Below are 15134 nucleotides of genomic sequence, written 5' to 3' on the forward strand. Positions count from 1 at the left end.
GATAATTACCTTAAATGTAAATGGATTAAATGCTCCCACCAAAAGACACAGACTGGCTGAATGGATACAAAAACAAGACCCATATATATGCTGTCTACAAGAGACCCACTGCAGACCTAGGGACACATACAGACTGAAAGTGAGGGGATGGAAAAAGATATTCCATGCAAATGGAAACCAAAAGAAAGCTGGAGTAGCAATTCTCATATCAGACAAAATAGACTTTAAAATAAAGACTATTACAAGAGACAAAGAGGGACACTACATAATGATCAAGGGATCGATCCAAGAAGAAGATATAACAATTGTAAATATTTATGCACCCAACATAGGAGCACCTCAATACATAAGGCAAATACTAACAGCCATAAAAGGAGAAATCAACAGTAACACATTCATAGTAGGGGACTTTAACACCCCACTTTCACCCATGGACAGATCATCCAAAATGAAAATAAATAAGGAAACACAAGCTTTAAATAATACATTAAACAAGATGGACTTAATTGATATTTATAGGACATTCCATCCAAAAACAACAGAATACATATTTTTCTCAAGTGCTCATGGAACATTCTCCAGGATAGATCATATCTTGGGTCACAAATCAAGCCTTGGTAAATTTAAGAAAACTGAAATTGTATCAAGTATCTTTTCTGAACACAATGCTATGAGACTAGATATCAATTTCAGGAAAAGATCTGTAAAAAATACAAACACATGGAGACTAAACAATACACTACTTAATAACGAGTGATCACTGAAGAAATCAGAGGAAATCAAACAATACCTAGAAACAAATGACAATGGAGACACGACGACCCAAAACCTATGGGATGCAGCAACAGCAGTTCTAAGAGGGAAGTTTATAGCAATACAATCCTACCTTAAGAAAACAGAAAACTCTCGAGTAAACAACCTAACCTTGCACCTAAAGCAATTAGAGAAAGAACAACAAAAAAACCCCAAAGTTAGCAGAAGGGAAGAAATCATAAAGATCAGATCAGAAATAAATGAAAAAGAAATGAAGGAAATGATAGCAAAGATCAATAAAACTAAAAGCTGGTTCTTTGAGAAGATAAACAAAATTGATAAACCATTAGCCAGACTCATCAAGAAAAAAAGGGAGAAGACTCAAATCAATAGAATTAGAAATGAAAAAGGAGAAGTAACAACTGACACTGCAGAAATACAAAAGATCATGAGAGATTACTACAAGCAACTCTATGCCAATAATATGGACAACCTGGAAGAAATGGACAAATTCTTAGAAATGCACAACCTGCCAAGACTGAATCAGGAAGAAATAGAAAATATGAACAGACTGATCACAAGCACTGAAATTGAAACTGTGATTAAAAATTTTCCAATAAACAAAAGCCCAGGACCAGATGGCTTTACAGGCGAATTCTTTCAAACATTTAGAGAAGAGCTAACACCTATCCTTCTCAAACTCTCCCAAAATATAGCAGAGGGAGGAACACTCCCGAACTTATTCTACAAGGCCACCATCACCCTGATACCAAAACGAGACAAAGATGTCACAAAGAAAGAAAACTACAGGCCGATATCACGGATGAACATAGATGCGAAAAACCTCAACAAAATACTAGCAAACAGAATCCAACAGCACATTAAAAGGATCATACACCATGATCAAGTGGGGTTTATTCCAGGAATGCAAGGATTCTTCAATATACGCAAATCAACCAACGTGATACTCCATATTAAAAAATTGAAGGAGAAAAACCATATGATCATCTCAATAGATGCAGGGAAAGCTCTTGACAAAATTCAACACCCATTTATGATTAAAACCCTGCAAAAGTAGGCATAGAGGGAACTTTCCTCAACATAATAAAGGCCATATATGACAAACCCACAGCCAACATCGTCCTCAATGGTGAAAAACTGAAAGCATTTCCACTAAGATCAGGAACAAGACAAGGTTGTCCACTCTCACCACTAATATTCAACATAGTTTTGGAAGTTTTAGCCACAGCAATCAGAGAAGAAAAAGAAATAAAAGGAATCCAAATCGGAAAAGAAAAAGTAAAGCTGTCACTTGTTTGCAGATAACATGATACTATACGTAGAGAATCTTAAAGATGCTACCAGAAAACTACTAGAGCTAATCACTGAAATTGGTAAAGTAGCAGGATACAAAATTAATGCACAGAAATCTCAGGGATTCCTATACACCAATGATGAAAAATCTGAAAGTGAAATTAAGAAAACACTCCCATTTACCATTGCAATAAAAAGAATAAAATATCTAGGAATAAACCTACCTAAGGAGACAAAGACCTGTATGCAGAAAATTATAAGACACTGATGAAAGAAATTAAAGATGATACAAATAGATGGAGAGATATACCATGTTCTTAGATTGGAAGAATCAACATTGGGAAAATGACTCTACTACCCAAAGCAATCTACAGATTCAATGCAATCTCTATCAAACTACCACTGCCATTTTTCACAGAACTAGAGCAAAAAATTTCACAATTTGTATGGAAACACAAAAGACTCCAAATAGCCAAAGCAATCTTGAGAACGAAAAACGGAGCCTGAGGAATCAGGCTCCCTGACTTCAGACTATATTATAAAGCTACAGTAATCAAGACAGTATGGTACTGGCACAAAAACAGAAAGATACATCAATGGAACAGGATAGAAGGCCCAGAGATAAACCCATGCACATACGGTCACCTTATCTTTGATAAAGGAGGCAGGAATGTACAGTGGATAAAGGATTGAAGCCTCTTCAATAAGTGGTGCTGGGAAAACTGGACAGCTACATGTAAAAGTATGAGATTAGAACACTCCCTAACACCATACATAAAAATAAGCTCAAAATGGATTAAAGACCTAAATGTACGGCCAGAAGCTATCAAACTCTTAGAGGAAAACATAGGCAGAACACTCTATGACATAAATCACAGCAAGATCCTTTTTGACCCACCTCCTAGAGAAATGGAAATAAAAACAAAAATAAACAAATGGGACCTAGTGAAACTTAAAAGCTTTTGCACAGCAAGGGAAACCATAAACAAGATGAAAAGACAACCCTCAGGATGCAAGAAAATATTTGCAAATGAAGCAACTGACAAAGGACTAATCTCCAAAATTTACAAGCAGCTCATGCAGCTCAATAACAAAAAAACAAACAACCCAATCCAAAAATGGGCAGAAGACCTAAATAGACATTTCTCCAAAGAAGATATACAGACTGCCAACAAACACATGAAAGAACGCTCAACATCATTAATCATTAGAGAAATGCAAATCAAAACTACAATGAGATATCATCTCACACCAGTCAGAATGGCCATCATCAAAAAATTTAGAAACAATAAATGCCGGAGAGGGTGTGGCAAAAAGGGAACACTCTTGCACTGCTGGTGGGAATGTGAATTGGTACAGCCACTATGGAGAACACTATGGAGGTTCCTTTAAAAACTACAAATAGAACTACCATATGACCCAGCAATCCCACTACTGGGCATATACCCTGAGAAAAGCAAAATTCAAAAAGAGTCATGTATCAAAATGTTCATTGCAGCTCTATTTACAATAGCCTGGAAATGGAAACAACCTAAGTGCCCATCATCAGATGAATGGATAAAGAAGATGTGGCACATATATACAATGGAATATTATTCAGCCATAAAAAGAAACGAAATTGAGCTATTTGTAATGAGGTGGAAAGACCTAGAGTCTGTCATACAGAGTGAAGTAAGTCAGAAAGAGAAAGACAAATACCATATGCTAACACATATATATGGAATTTAAGAAAAAAAAAAGTCATGAAGAACCTAGGGGTAAGACAGGAATAAAGACCCAGACCTACTGGAGAACGGACTTGAGGATATGGGGAGGGGGAAGGGTGAGCTGTGACAGGGCGAGAGAGAGGCATGGACATACATACACTAACAAACGTAAGGTAGATAGCTAGTGGGAAGCAGCCACATGGCACAGGGTTATCGGCTCAGTGCTTTGTGACTGCCTGGAGGGGTGGGATAGGGAGGGTGGAAGGGAGGGAGACGCAAGAGGGAAGAGATATGGGAGAATATGTATATGTATAACTGATTCACTTTGTTATAAAGCAAAAACTAACACAACATTGTAAAGCAATTATACCCCAATAAAGATGTTAAAAAATAAATAAAAATAGAACTACCATATGACCCAGCAATCCCACTACTGGGCATATACCCTGAGCAAACCATAGTTCAAAAAGAGTCATGTACCACAATATTCATTGCAGCTCTATTTACAATATCCATGACGTGGAAGCAACCTAAGTGTCCATCGACAGATGAATCGATAAAGATGTGGCACATATACACAATGCAATATTACTCAGCCATAAAATAACAAAATTGAATTATTTGTAGTGAGGTGGATGGACCTAGAGTCTGTCATACAGAGTGAAGTAAGTCAGAAAGAGAAAAACAAATACCGTATGGTAACACATATATATGGAATCTAAAACAAGTGGTTCTGAAGAACATAGGGGCAGGATAGGAATAAAGACGCAGACATAGAGAATGAACTTGAGGACACGGGGAGGGCGAAAGTAAGCTGGGACGAAGTTAGAGAGTGGTATGGACATATATACACTACCAAATGTAAAATAGATAGGTAGTGGGAAGCAGCCACATCAGCTCAGTGCTTTGTGACCACCTAGAAGGCTGGGATAGGGAGGGTGGGAGGCAGATGCATGAGGGAGGAGATATGGGGATATATGTGTATGTATAGCTGATTCTCTTTGTTATAAAGCAGAAAGTAACACACCATTGTAAAGCAATTATACTGCAATAAAGATGTTAAAAGAAAAAAAAAGCCTCTATTGCAATGCAGGGGACACCAGTTCGATCCTTGGTTGGGGAATTAAGATCCCACATGCTGCAGGAAAATTAAGCCCACGTGCCACAGCTAAAGAGCCCATGTGCCACAATTACAGAGCTCATATGTTCTGGACCCCATATGCCACAACTAGAGAGAAGACTGCACACACACAACGAAGTGAAGAGCCCATGCACCACAACGAAAGATCACACATGCCACAACTAATGCCCAACACAGCCAATAAATACATAAATATTTAAAATATTTTAAAATATTTAAAAATAATAATAATTTTAAAATATTTTAAAATAATAATAATAAAAAAACCATTCCCTGAAAGCTATTGAGGAGTTTGGGTCTTTTGAGCATGAGCTGACCATTCTCCTTGCTGGGCCCTGCAATAAACACTGTACTTTCATTCACTACAACGCAACGTCAGTAGATTGGCTGTGCTGTGTGGTGGGCAGCCAGACCCAAGTTCAGTTCAGTAACTGAAATACAAATAAATATCTTTGATTCAAATAAATAACTTTAGGCCCAATAATTAAAAGCATGGCCAACTTACCATTTTATATCATATAATTTACTTATTTTGTTGTTGTTGTTGCTTCTTCCCCATGAGAATGTAGAGCTATATCAGGGTAGATTTCCTCTGTTTGTGGATGTAACTCCAGCACTTAAAATAGTGTGTGGCACATAGTAGGTACTCAATAAAAATATGCTGAATTAATGAACAAAATCATTCTAGAGCTCTATCTTCACTAGTCTTCTAACATCTCAAGATCTTTCCCCAAAAAACTGCTATATTCATGTTTAGTAATGGGGAAAGAGTATAAAAACATCCCAAATATGTAGTAATCAGGGATTTCTAAACAAATTATACTATATTCATATAATTCAAAACAGTCATTAAAAGTTACTTTTTAAGAAAGGCATTTGACAACATGAGAAAATAATATACTCTAAATTTCTGTGTGTTCAAAGCAGATTATTAGAACCGTACTCTGGTCCTCACTGGTATACAGAAGTAGAGTCAGGACAACTAGGCTCTGGTCTGCCTCTGGCCCTCCACCTGTGAGGTCAAATTTGGGTCAGCTGCTTCTTAGTTAACCTCTCAGGTCCTAGCCTCGTCATCTCTCCTTTAGATTACACAGTTCCTATATTTGCTTCTAGGTACAAAATTTTAAATTTCTGAGTTATTTGCACAAAATATTATGCAAACTCATGCTTTCTGGTGTTTGTTCCAGGCTTGACCATCAAAATTGATCAACTATTTTACGGTCATGTACTTCTTCACCACCCTTACTCTTTTCCTTCACTATTTCTTCACCCTTCAAGGCCCCTTGGTGTCCCAAGTACCTTCTCTCCAATCTCAGCCAGGTCTCCCCCAGGCAGTACTTCCAAGTCGGGGAAGAGGGCACAGGCCTCCAGAACTTGCTGGTATTTCTTTTCATCCAACTCTGACCCAAAAAGGATGTTGTCCTTTATGGTGCCGTTCTGGATCCAGGACTGCTGCGGGACATAGGCTACAGTACCCTAGGATGGGAAGGGTCAGACCATATGACAGTTTTGTTCCTCTGGAAATGCCGTGTTGAAGGAGGGGGTGGCAGGAGTTGGGAGGAACAAATGGAATGTAGATTTTTTAAAAATGTCAGGCTGACTGAGCAATCGGTATTTATAAAGGTGCATGTATTTATTGCACCATCCAGGGATTCAATATCCTGTGCATCGTTTGAAGTCTCCTTGTTTGGACTATCACTCTCTAGCCATGATCCAAAAAATGGAGGATGACTGCACGTGCTGCTTCTAGAGCAGGCTTTTAGTCAGACCCCAAAGAGTTTACTAGGACCAACAGAGGGCCAACACTGATGGGCGAATGGTGTAGACAACATCTTAGGAAGCAAGAACTAAGAGATTGAAATTTGGGTGCCAGGCTGATGCACAAAACAGATCGTGTCAAATGAGAGATGGAGCCTGATAAACGCCTGTGTTTGAGGACAAACCCAGTTATGAGTTAGCAAGAAAAAGCTTCTCGAAAGGAGTTAGGAGGCAGAGTTAAATCTGTAGAGTCTGCTCTGCTATACTGCATGTTTATTTAATGCAAATTACCTCATTAGTAATCAGTAAATCAGGGAATAATGTCAGTATAATGTGGAAGAAGTGTTGGTTCTTAAAATTTTTCCAAGCATGTCAGTGTAAAGCAATTAGGGGCAAGCTTTCCTATAATTAAGAAGAAAGGCTTAGCAATATATGAAGATCTTAAGAAAAGCTAAAAATCTATAGACGTGCCTCTTTTCGGTGCGAGTAGTGACTGGTTAAATGATTCCAAATACCTGTAATTTCCCCTAAATTTAGCTCTCTGGGGAAGCTGAGAGTACTGATGGAGATGCCATGAAAACATTTCCTCTTATTTAAAAAAATTATAATTGACGACATCTATACTCTATGTCATGTTTTTGTACTGGAAGCAAGTGCCCTCAAACACCCAGCTCTCGGGCTTCCCTGGTGGCGCAGTGGTTGAGAGTCCGCCTGCCGATGCAGGGGACGCGGGTTCGTGCCCCGGTCCGGGAAGATCCCACGTTCCGCGGAGCGGCTGGGCCCGTGAGCCATGGCCGCTGAGCCTGCGCGTCCGGAGCCTGTGCTCCGCAACGGGAGAGGCCACGACAGTGAGAGGCCCACGTACCACAAAAAAAAAAAAAAAATTAGCGCTGTAAAATCTCCACTGACAATTACACCCAGCTTCACAATTAGTTCTGGGCCTCTCACCTCTTCCTTTGAGAGCTGGGTATTTTTTTTTTTTTGCGGTACGCGGGCCTCTCACTGTCGTGGCCTCTCCCGTTGCGGAGCACAGGCTCCGGACGCGCAGGCTCAGCGGCCATGGCTCACGGGCCCAGCCGCTCCGCGGCACGTGGGATCTTCCCGGACCGGGGCACGAACCCGCGTCCCCTGCATCGGCAGGCGGACTCTCAACCACTGCGCCACCAGGGAAGCCCAGTGCTGTTTTAATTGTTATCGCTGTTGTTGTTTTTGTTGCTACCCTGTTTACAAAGTTACATATGTTTTTAATGATCTGTTGCAACTCTTTCCCCCAGGTCCTATTATTTTTATTGTACAGTTTCACAGAACGTGAGGTTTTCAGAAACACAGATATAGTAGAATTACCTATACTTTGATAGAAGACATCTCTGTTCAAGTTTTCAAACTTTGGTATGCATATGAGAATCACCTGGAGAGCTCATTAAAAATGCAGGTTTTTAGAATCTACCCCAGAGTATGCTTATATATGTGGGGTGGGGCAAAGAATCTACCATTTCTCCACGACCTCACCTACAGCAACATGACAGGAGTAGTTATCAGATTCTAGTTCATTCTGCCAATGAGAAGGCAGCGCCAAGAGACCACATTTGAGTGTCAGAAGTCTTCTCCTTGGCATTCCTTCTCACCTTGACCGTGATGTGCCCGTGGACATTTTCCATTTCTCCCAGCATGGCTGACATCAAGGAGGATTTCCCAGAGCCCACAGTGCCCACCACAGCCACCAGTTGGCCTGGCATAATGTCTAGGTTCACACTGAAAGAGAGAAGTGCACTTGAAAGAGAAGGGTGTGTGGCGGGGTGTTATTCAGGAGAAGTTCAAGCCACTTCTCAGACGCTCCATAGGAAGTCTGATTATTAGGAGATTTTCCCTCAAGATTGGAAAATTTGTCTTGCATATAAAATACTCCAAAGTATTTCTCTAATGATTTTTTTTTCTGCTCTAAGAGTTTTGAGTGTAAGTCCTCATGTATAAGTTGTTTGTTGCAAATGTGAGTTTCCACTGGAAAAATTATTTTAGAACCAACGTGGTACCACTGAACAAGACCCTATTGGTTCAAGTCCCAACTCTGCCACTGCCGAGCTGTGTGATCTTGGAGGGCCACTTCTCCTGGACTCTCATTTCTAAACTAATGGGGTTGGACCAGATTAATGTATCCCGAAGTTGGCCATTCAATGAGAATAACCATTCAGTAAAACACTTGCTGAAAGCACAGATTCCCTGCTCCCCTCCCCCTGGAGATCTGGCTGAGTCTGACTGGGGAGGGGCCCACACTGGGCCAGGCTCCTGGAAACTCTCTGTTCTGGCCCTATTATTTAAGTCCCTAGAACATTAGGAACATGGGGAACTTGTTCACAGGCTTTCTGAACCTGCCCCTTGAGCTGGACTCCTTCCAGACTTATCCTACTAGCAAAGTGGGAGCTATGTCCACTCTGCTCTCTGCAAAGTGAGGCTTTCAGGTTGGGAGGGTTCAGAGGTGGGGCTTCTTGCCTGACACATGCTGGGGCAAGCTCCAGAGTCCATGTTAAAGGATCTAGGAATAGGAGAGAAATGTGGAAAGTTCTGGGTGTAGCAGGGAGATAATCAGGTATACTCAGTTGTGAAGAAAATATCTGGCCTGCTTGGGCTCCCGGTGTGCTCTGTGGTGCTGTGCTCAGTGGCTGAGTTGGGCGTACCAGTACATACAGTGCTTAAGGAACACATTACATGCAGCAATGTGGCAAGAAAGGGTTGGCTTAAGGCAGGGGAATGTGAGAATGGGTTATGTAGATGAAAAATTCCAGATCTGAAGTTGATTATAGAGGCAGCTCCCAACAACCACTCTGGGCAAAGAAGGCAGATTTTTCTTGATTACTATTCTTAAGTGAATAAATGAACTTAAATTGAGTTCAGGTTCTTGTGTGTATCCACTACCATACCCAGAGACCTAGGCTACCTGCCAACCCTGCACTAGCTCCATCCAGTCTGGAGAATAAATGTCTTCATAGGCTCTCAGCTGGACTTGCACTGTCCCACAGTAGGAAAGCAGGGTAGCAGATGTAGTTACAGGGACAGGGGCTCAGGATCTTTGCTGTCAGTTCATCCCTCCAAGAGTTTAGCCTGCACTAGTCTCTAACTGAACACATGCACATAGCTCGTTTCCCCATGTACTACATTACATGGAATTTTTCAATAACAAGACTGGCAAGGAGAATCCTAAAAAACAGCAAGAGGAAAAGGAGGCAACTCACTCTTGGATTGTGACTTCCGAATTGTGGTCCCAGGTAAAGGATGCCTCAGAAAACTGCACAGCTTTATCTGTTGAGAAAAAGTCCCCTCTTTAAGTCAGATGTAGGTCCCCACATGTCTGTCTGCCCTTTCTTAGCCTTCAGGTGTCCCTCACTGCTTCCTCCAGCAGAGCCCAAGATTGCCTCTGTCAGGTGCTGACTCCTGAGCTGACAAGAGGCAAATGAAAGGTCCTGGGATGACACCAAGAGTTGCCTGCATACGATGTCCTTTTTTTACTTAGAAGTCCCAAGCCTGTTGGTAGCCCAGATTCTTGATCTACAGACAGTCTGGGTACATTCCCAGGCCCTCTGTTGCCTAGTCTCTTGTATAAATTCCACTTCTGAATATAAACTCAGCCATTCCCTGCCCTGGATTCCAGACCCACTGCTCCTTCTGGCTATGGATGCCCCCCAGTCCTTAGACCTTTAGAACTTGTGTGTTCTTTCACTCCAGCCTATCTTCCCAATTCCACATGCTTGGCTCCATCCTGACTTCTGTCTTCTAGATCCTTTGCAGGATTCCCTGCTTATCCTCAGAATAGCTGCCCCAGCTTAGCTTGGCAATCTGGCTAGGCAATCTGTTCTAAATGAAAGCATAATTTAAGTAATAACGGTATGGATACTGTGCAAATATGGGTGCAAGATAAGTCCCCTAGCTTTCCCTTTCCATCAGTTTCTTGCTGCAAAGTACTGGTGCCAGCACTGTGAATATATATGGGATGCAACTTCCAAATTCACTTACCAAAATTGCAGTCATGTCGAATGGCAGATGTGTCCAAGTCATCCCCTCCCAAATACTTCTCTAGCCGTTCTACGGAAACACTGGCCTAGAGAAGGACATAAAGGATAAAAAAACCTCAGTGACAAGCACAAGTAGAGGAGCTTGACTTCGTCATCAGCCTTGGATGTGGCAGCAGATAGGCAACCTGCCAGGCTTCTTGCCCATGGTTTGCTATTTGCCACACCTGGAACCTCTGGCCCCTTACCCTCGGGCCCCCCGCTCCCCAGCGTGATTCAGCCACACCTCAGCCCTGGGGGCCAGCCCGCTCTGAACAGAGGGAAATTAAGATGCTCTATTTCAGCCCCTCAGAAAACTCACTGTGGTGTGGGGGGAGGTCAATTCTACTGCTCTCTTTGGACCTAGTTCCAGAAACTGTCTTCTGCCTTCTTCTAAGACAAAACTTCTGTCTGGTTCTGGTAACTGGGCCCCTGGCATGTTCTTCTTTAACTGAGTCCATGACCCGTATGGTGCCTCACTGCCCACATGCCATGGTCATCGGGCCCCTTTGTCATGCAGGGAGCTGTCACCACTGCTGATCCTGCTTTTGCTCTCTATGCGATAAACTATCTGAATCTAAAAAGAGCATGTTATTTCTTTATCAGCCAAATCTATCGGCCTTCCTTAACACCCTCCAGTACCGGGAGAGGTCTTTTCCTAAATCCCAGTCCTTCCTATGGCCTGAGCTGTCTGAAGCCAGCCATCTCCAGGATGAATGCAGGTCGCCACACTTTGTCATCCTGGCTGCCTCACCAGTCTGCCACCTGCCCTGTGAACGTCCTCCTGAGGTCTGGTACCTGGTCTATCTCAGTGACTGTGCTCAGTTTTCAGGACCCAAACACTCCCTATGGCCCATTTTCTGACACCTTGAGGCTCCCAGGTTGCATTTGGTTTTATCACCATGTATGTGGCTTCATCCAAAGAGAAGCCTTTTCTCTCCTTTTGTGCCATGTTTCCCTAATGCTCCATAAATACCTCGCAAGGAGATGGATGAGACTGGGATGATTATCCTCAGTTTATAGTCAGAAAAACTAGGGCTCAATGAGCTTGTGATTTTACTAAATCAAACTGTTGGTCTCCAGAGACCAAAAAAATCTCCCTAATTGAAGGTTCACCAGCAGAAGCTAGAAATGAGATATGACACACCAGTCATTCTGGACTCTAAGGCTTTTAACCAGAGCTAATCAGTTAGCAGTGAGAGTTCCTACCTACCTGGAGCACGGTGGATACTATCATGGGAAGCATGCTCATGGGAAATCGCAGGATATTGAAGAGGGTGATGGAGGTGAAGGCCTTTTCTGCATCCAGAATATTACTGCTATCCACCAGGACGTAAACGGAAAATGTGATCACAGACACCTGGAAAAGCAAAGCCATCAGTGATTTATTCCTAAAAGGGATCAAGCAGCCTTGTTCTAAGTCTCAGGAACACAGAACTGTATCAGAGTTGAAGGAGTCTTAGGGATTACCTCAACCCTCCCATGTTACAGGTGAGAAACCTGAGCGCAGAAGAGGAGGAAATATCTTGCCTGAGGTCATAAAGTCAACTAATGGCATTGCTGGGACCAGAGCTCGAGTCTCCTGGTTCCTGTTATCAGTGTTCCTTCCGCTACAGACCCATGCGGCCTCCCCAAGAAGATGAGAAGCCTTCCCACGCGGACCATGCCTGGATACCACATTCATGCTGAACCCCCTGGAAACTTGCTCTGGGCGGCAAGACCACCAAATCGTGCACAAGGGTGAAACTAGATCTGGGGACATGAGGTAGGAATAGCAGCATGAGGACGTGATGAACTCCTGGATTTCAGGGTCAGGCCTACAGGTGCGGGCAGTCTATCTAAACAGACCTTCTTCTCCAGGAAGCTGACCCAGCCCACTGACTCCTGTCACTCACCAGCACCGGAGTTAAGTATAAGAGAAATATCATCACAGACTGCAACTGCCCAAACGTCAGCAGGTTCCTGAGCTCTTTCTTACGAAGGTCGTGGACTTGGTTTTGGAATAAAGGTTCCCAGGCAAAATATTTCAGGATCTAATAGGATAGAAAAGAGCACAGCTCACACTGGTGCCCCAAAAGGACATCAGGTGCATACCATCCACCCATGTTTTAGGATATGCTCCCCAACATTGGGGAAGTAGAAATTCAGATTATAAAGTGCGATCACAGAAAGGTAACTTGTATTTGTTGACAACTTACTAGGTATACAACGTTTTATATACATTATCTTACTTAGTCCTAAGTGTGACCAACTGTCCCACTTTGCCTGGGATTAAAGGTTCCCCAGGATATGGGGCTTTCAGTGCTAAACCCAGAAAGTTCTGGGCAAACCAGGAAGAGGTAGCCACCTACTCTAACAGAATTACTGCATCCATTTTAACAATAAGGAAACAGGTTGAGAGAGACTAAGTAACTTGCCCAAAGTCACCATCCTAGTGAGTGGTAGAGCTGAGACCTGAAACCAGGTCTATGTTTTCATTTTGCCACATTGGCAAGAAGGCATATAGAGCTCTGTGTGGAGAAATAGCAGGATGTTCAAAGGGGCCTCTTTTTCGTTTTCAAGAGGTTTAGGGTAATATTAAAGTCCATGAATTCAAAAGCAACGTATATATTAAAAAAGAATCTATTGGTCACCTTTGAAGGATGAAAATGCATTATTTTGAAAACTAGTAGATAGAGGAAAGAAGCCTGTATTTATCCTGCCTATCCTGTACAAACTTTACTTTAGGGTAACCAACTAGCTGATTAAAGAGCATTCTTCATTACACAATTCCAGCTAAGCAATGGCAAAGGAATAATGGGATTAAAACATCACCCTTTTGCAACTACTAATGAAATAATAGAATAAGGCAGTGATCATCAGTGGCTGCTAAAACCTTTATGACAGTGGTTTTCAACTTTGGCTACATATTAGAATCACTTAGGGAGCTTTCAAAAATATATATATATATACACACACACACGTGTGTGTATGTATGTATATATATATGTATACATATATATATGTGTATATATATGTATACATATATATATGTGTATATATATATATGCCTGAGCCTCACCCCCAGAGAGTCCAAAAAAATGGTTTGAAGTAGGCCCCAAGCCTCAGTGGGTTTACAAACTTCCCAGGAGATTGAAATGTGCTGCCCGGGCCACAAGTCACTACTCTGGGTGAAAGAACAGCAGGAAACACAATAAGGGATGAGTCAGGCTGACAACGCCTGGACCCCATAAGCACTCATCATCGCTAAGTTAGGAAGCACTCTCTGAAAGTATCCTTGCCCCTCAACCCCACCCCAAACAAACAAACACAAAAAACAAACAAGCCAAAATATATTCAAGCCTCTAGATCTAACCACCAATTTACAAGAAACGTTGGAACAAGACAACTTGTTTTCTCTAAAACGACCAAATGACTACCGTAGATCAAAAGCACTGTCAACTAAATGCCATGTGTGGACAGTTTTTGGATCCTTATTCAAACTAACCAATGGTAAAATAAAATTAAATTAAAAAGACATGTATGAGGTAATTGGGGAAATTTAATGGTATCAAAGGGCTGTTCATTTTTTTTTCAGGTATGCTATTGGTATCGTGGTTATGTTAAAAAATGAAGTCCTTATTTTAGAAATACATACCCAGTATTTACAAATGAAATGACAAAATATCTGAGATTTGATTTTAAATAATCTAGCAGGGCATGAAGTAGAGAGTGGGGATATAGATGAAACAAGTTAGGTCATGCTGATAATTGCTAGAGGTGGGTGATAAATCCATGGGGTTTAATAAATCATTAAACCATTCTCTTTACTTTTGTGCACGTTTGACAATCTCTACAGTAAAATACAAAAACAAAACAAGCCATTTAACATAATTAAATAGAAATCATGATCAAAAGAGGTCCTGAGAGGAGTACCAGGACAAGAAACAGGAGACTTCTGGGCTAATGAATCAGAAGTCATGGGACACATCACAGGCCCGGAAGCAGAAATCCACAACCTCTAGCAAGTTTGTTAAGCCTAAGAACCCACTGTTGCCGTCATTGCGCCCAGAGAGTCACCTACACTCAGCTTCTCACCTTGATCCCACTGAGAACCTCATTCATGATCTTTAAACGGTTGTCTTTATACTTCATATTTTTAACCTGCCAGGAAAAAGTGAAACAAACACAGAACACACTTCCATGTGAGAGGGTCCAGATTTGCTGCAGATACTAAATCTCAGTGGCGCTTGTGGCTGTCACTTGGTGAGAACTTGAGGTGCCCAGTGATGGGCTGTCTCTCCCACTCTCCTCCTTGCCTCCCCGCCCCTGCCACACCCACCTTCTTTCTGAACCTGAACAGCCTTGGCCCGACTGTGCCCTCCTCCTAGGTTGCTTTTGCCATGGCTTCCTCCTTCACATTCAGGTTGGTGTTGTCCAGAG

The 15134-nt window shown here is 42.0% G+C and overlaps 1 protein-coding gene across 1 annotated transcript in view; it reads right to left on the reverse strand.

The window, feature by feature from the left end:
- Nucleotides 1–15134, reverse strand: part of ABCC2 (ATP binding cassette subfamily C member 2) — a 69012-nt gene that overhangs the window by 32498 nt on the left and 21380 nt on the right. The window contains exons 11-17 of the mRNA XM_065894828.1: nucleotides 14790–14855; nucleotides 12608–12745; nucleotides 11926–12072; nucleotides 10678–10762; nucleotides 9900–9966; nucleotides 8298–8424; nucleotides 6214–6390 (exon numbers count right to left, since the gene is read on the reverse strand). Of these exons, the coding sequence (XP_065750900.1) occupies nucleotides 6214–6390; nucleotides 8298–8424; nucleotides 9900–9966; nucleotides 10678–10762; nucleotides 11926–12072; nucleotides 12608–12745; nucleotides 14790–14855 (807 nt within the window). The remainder of the gene's footprint in view (nucleotides 1–6213; nucleotides 6391–8297; nucleotides 8425–9899; nucleotides 9967–10677; nucleotides 10763–11925; nucleotides 12073–12607; nucleotides 12746–14789; nucleotides 14856–15134) is intronic.

Source organism: Phocoena phocoena, chromosome 16 (genome assembly GCF_963924675.1).
Source record: "Phocoena phocoena chromosome 16, mPhoPho1.1, whole genome shotgun sequence".
Lineage (NCBI taxonomy): Eukaryota > Metazoa > Chordata > Mammalia > Artiodactyla > Phocoenidae > Phocoena > Phocoena phocoena.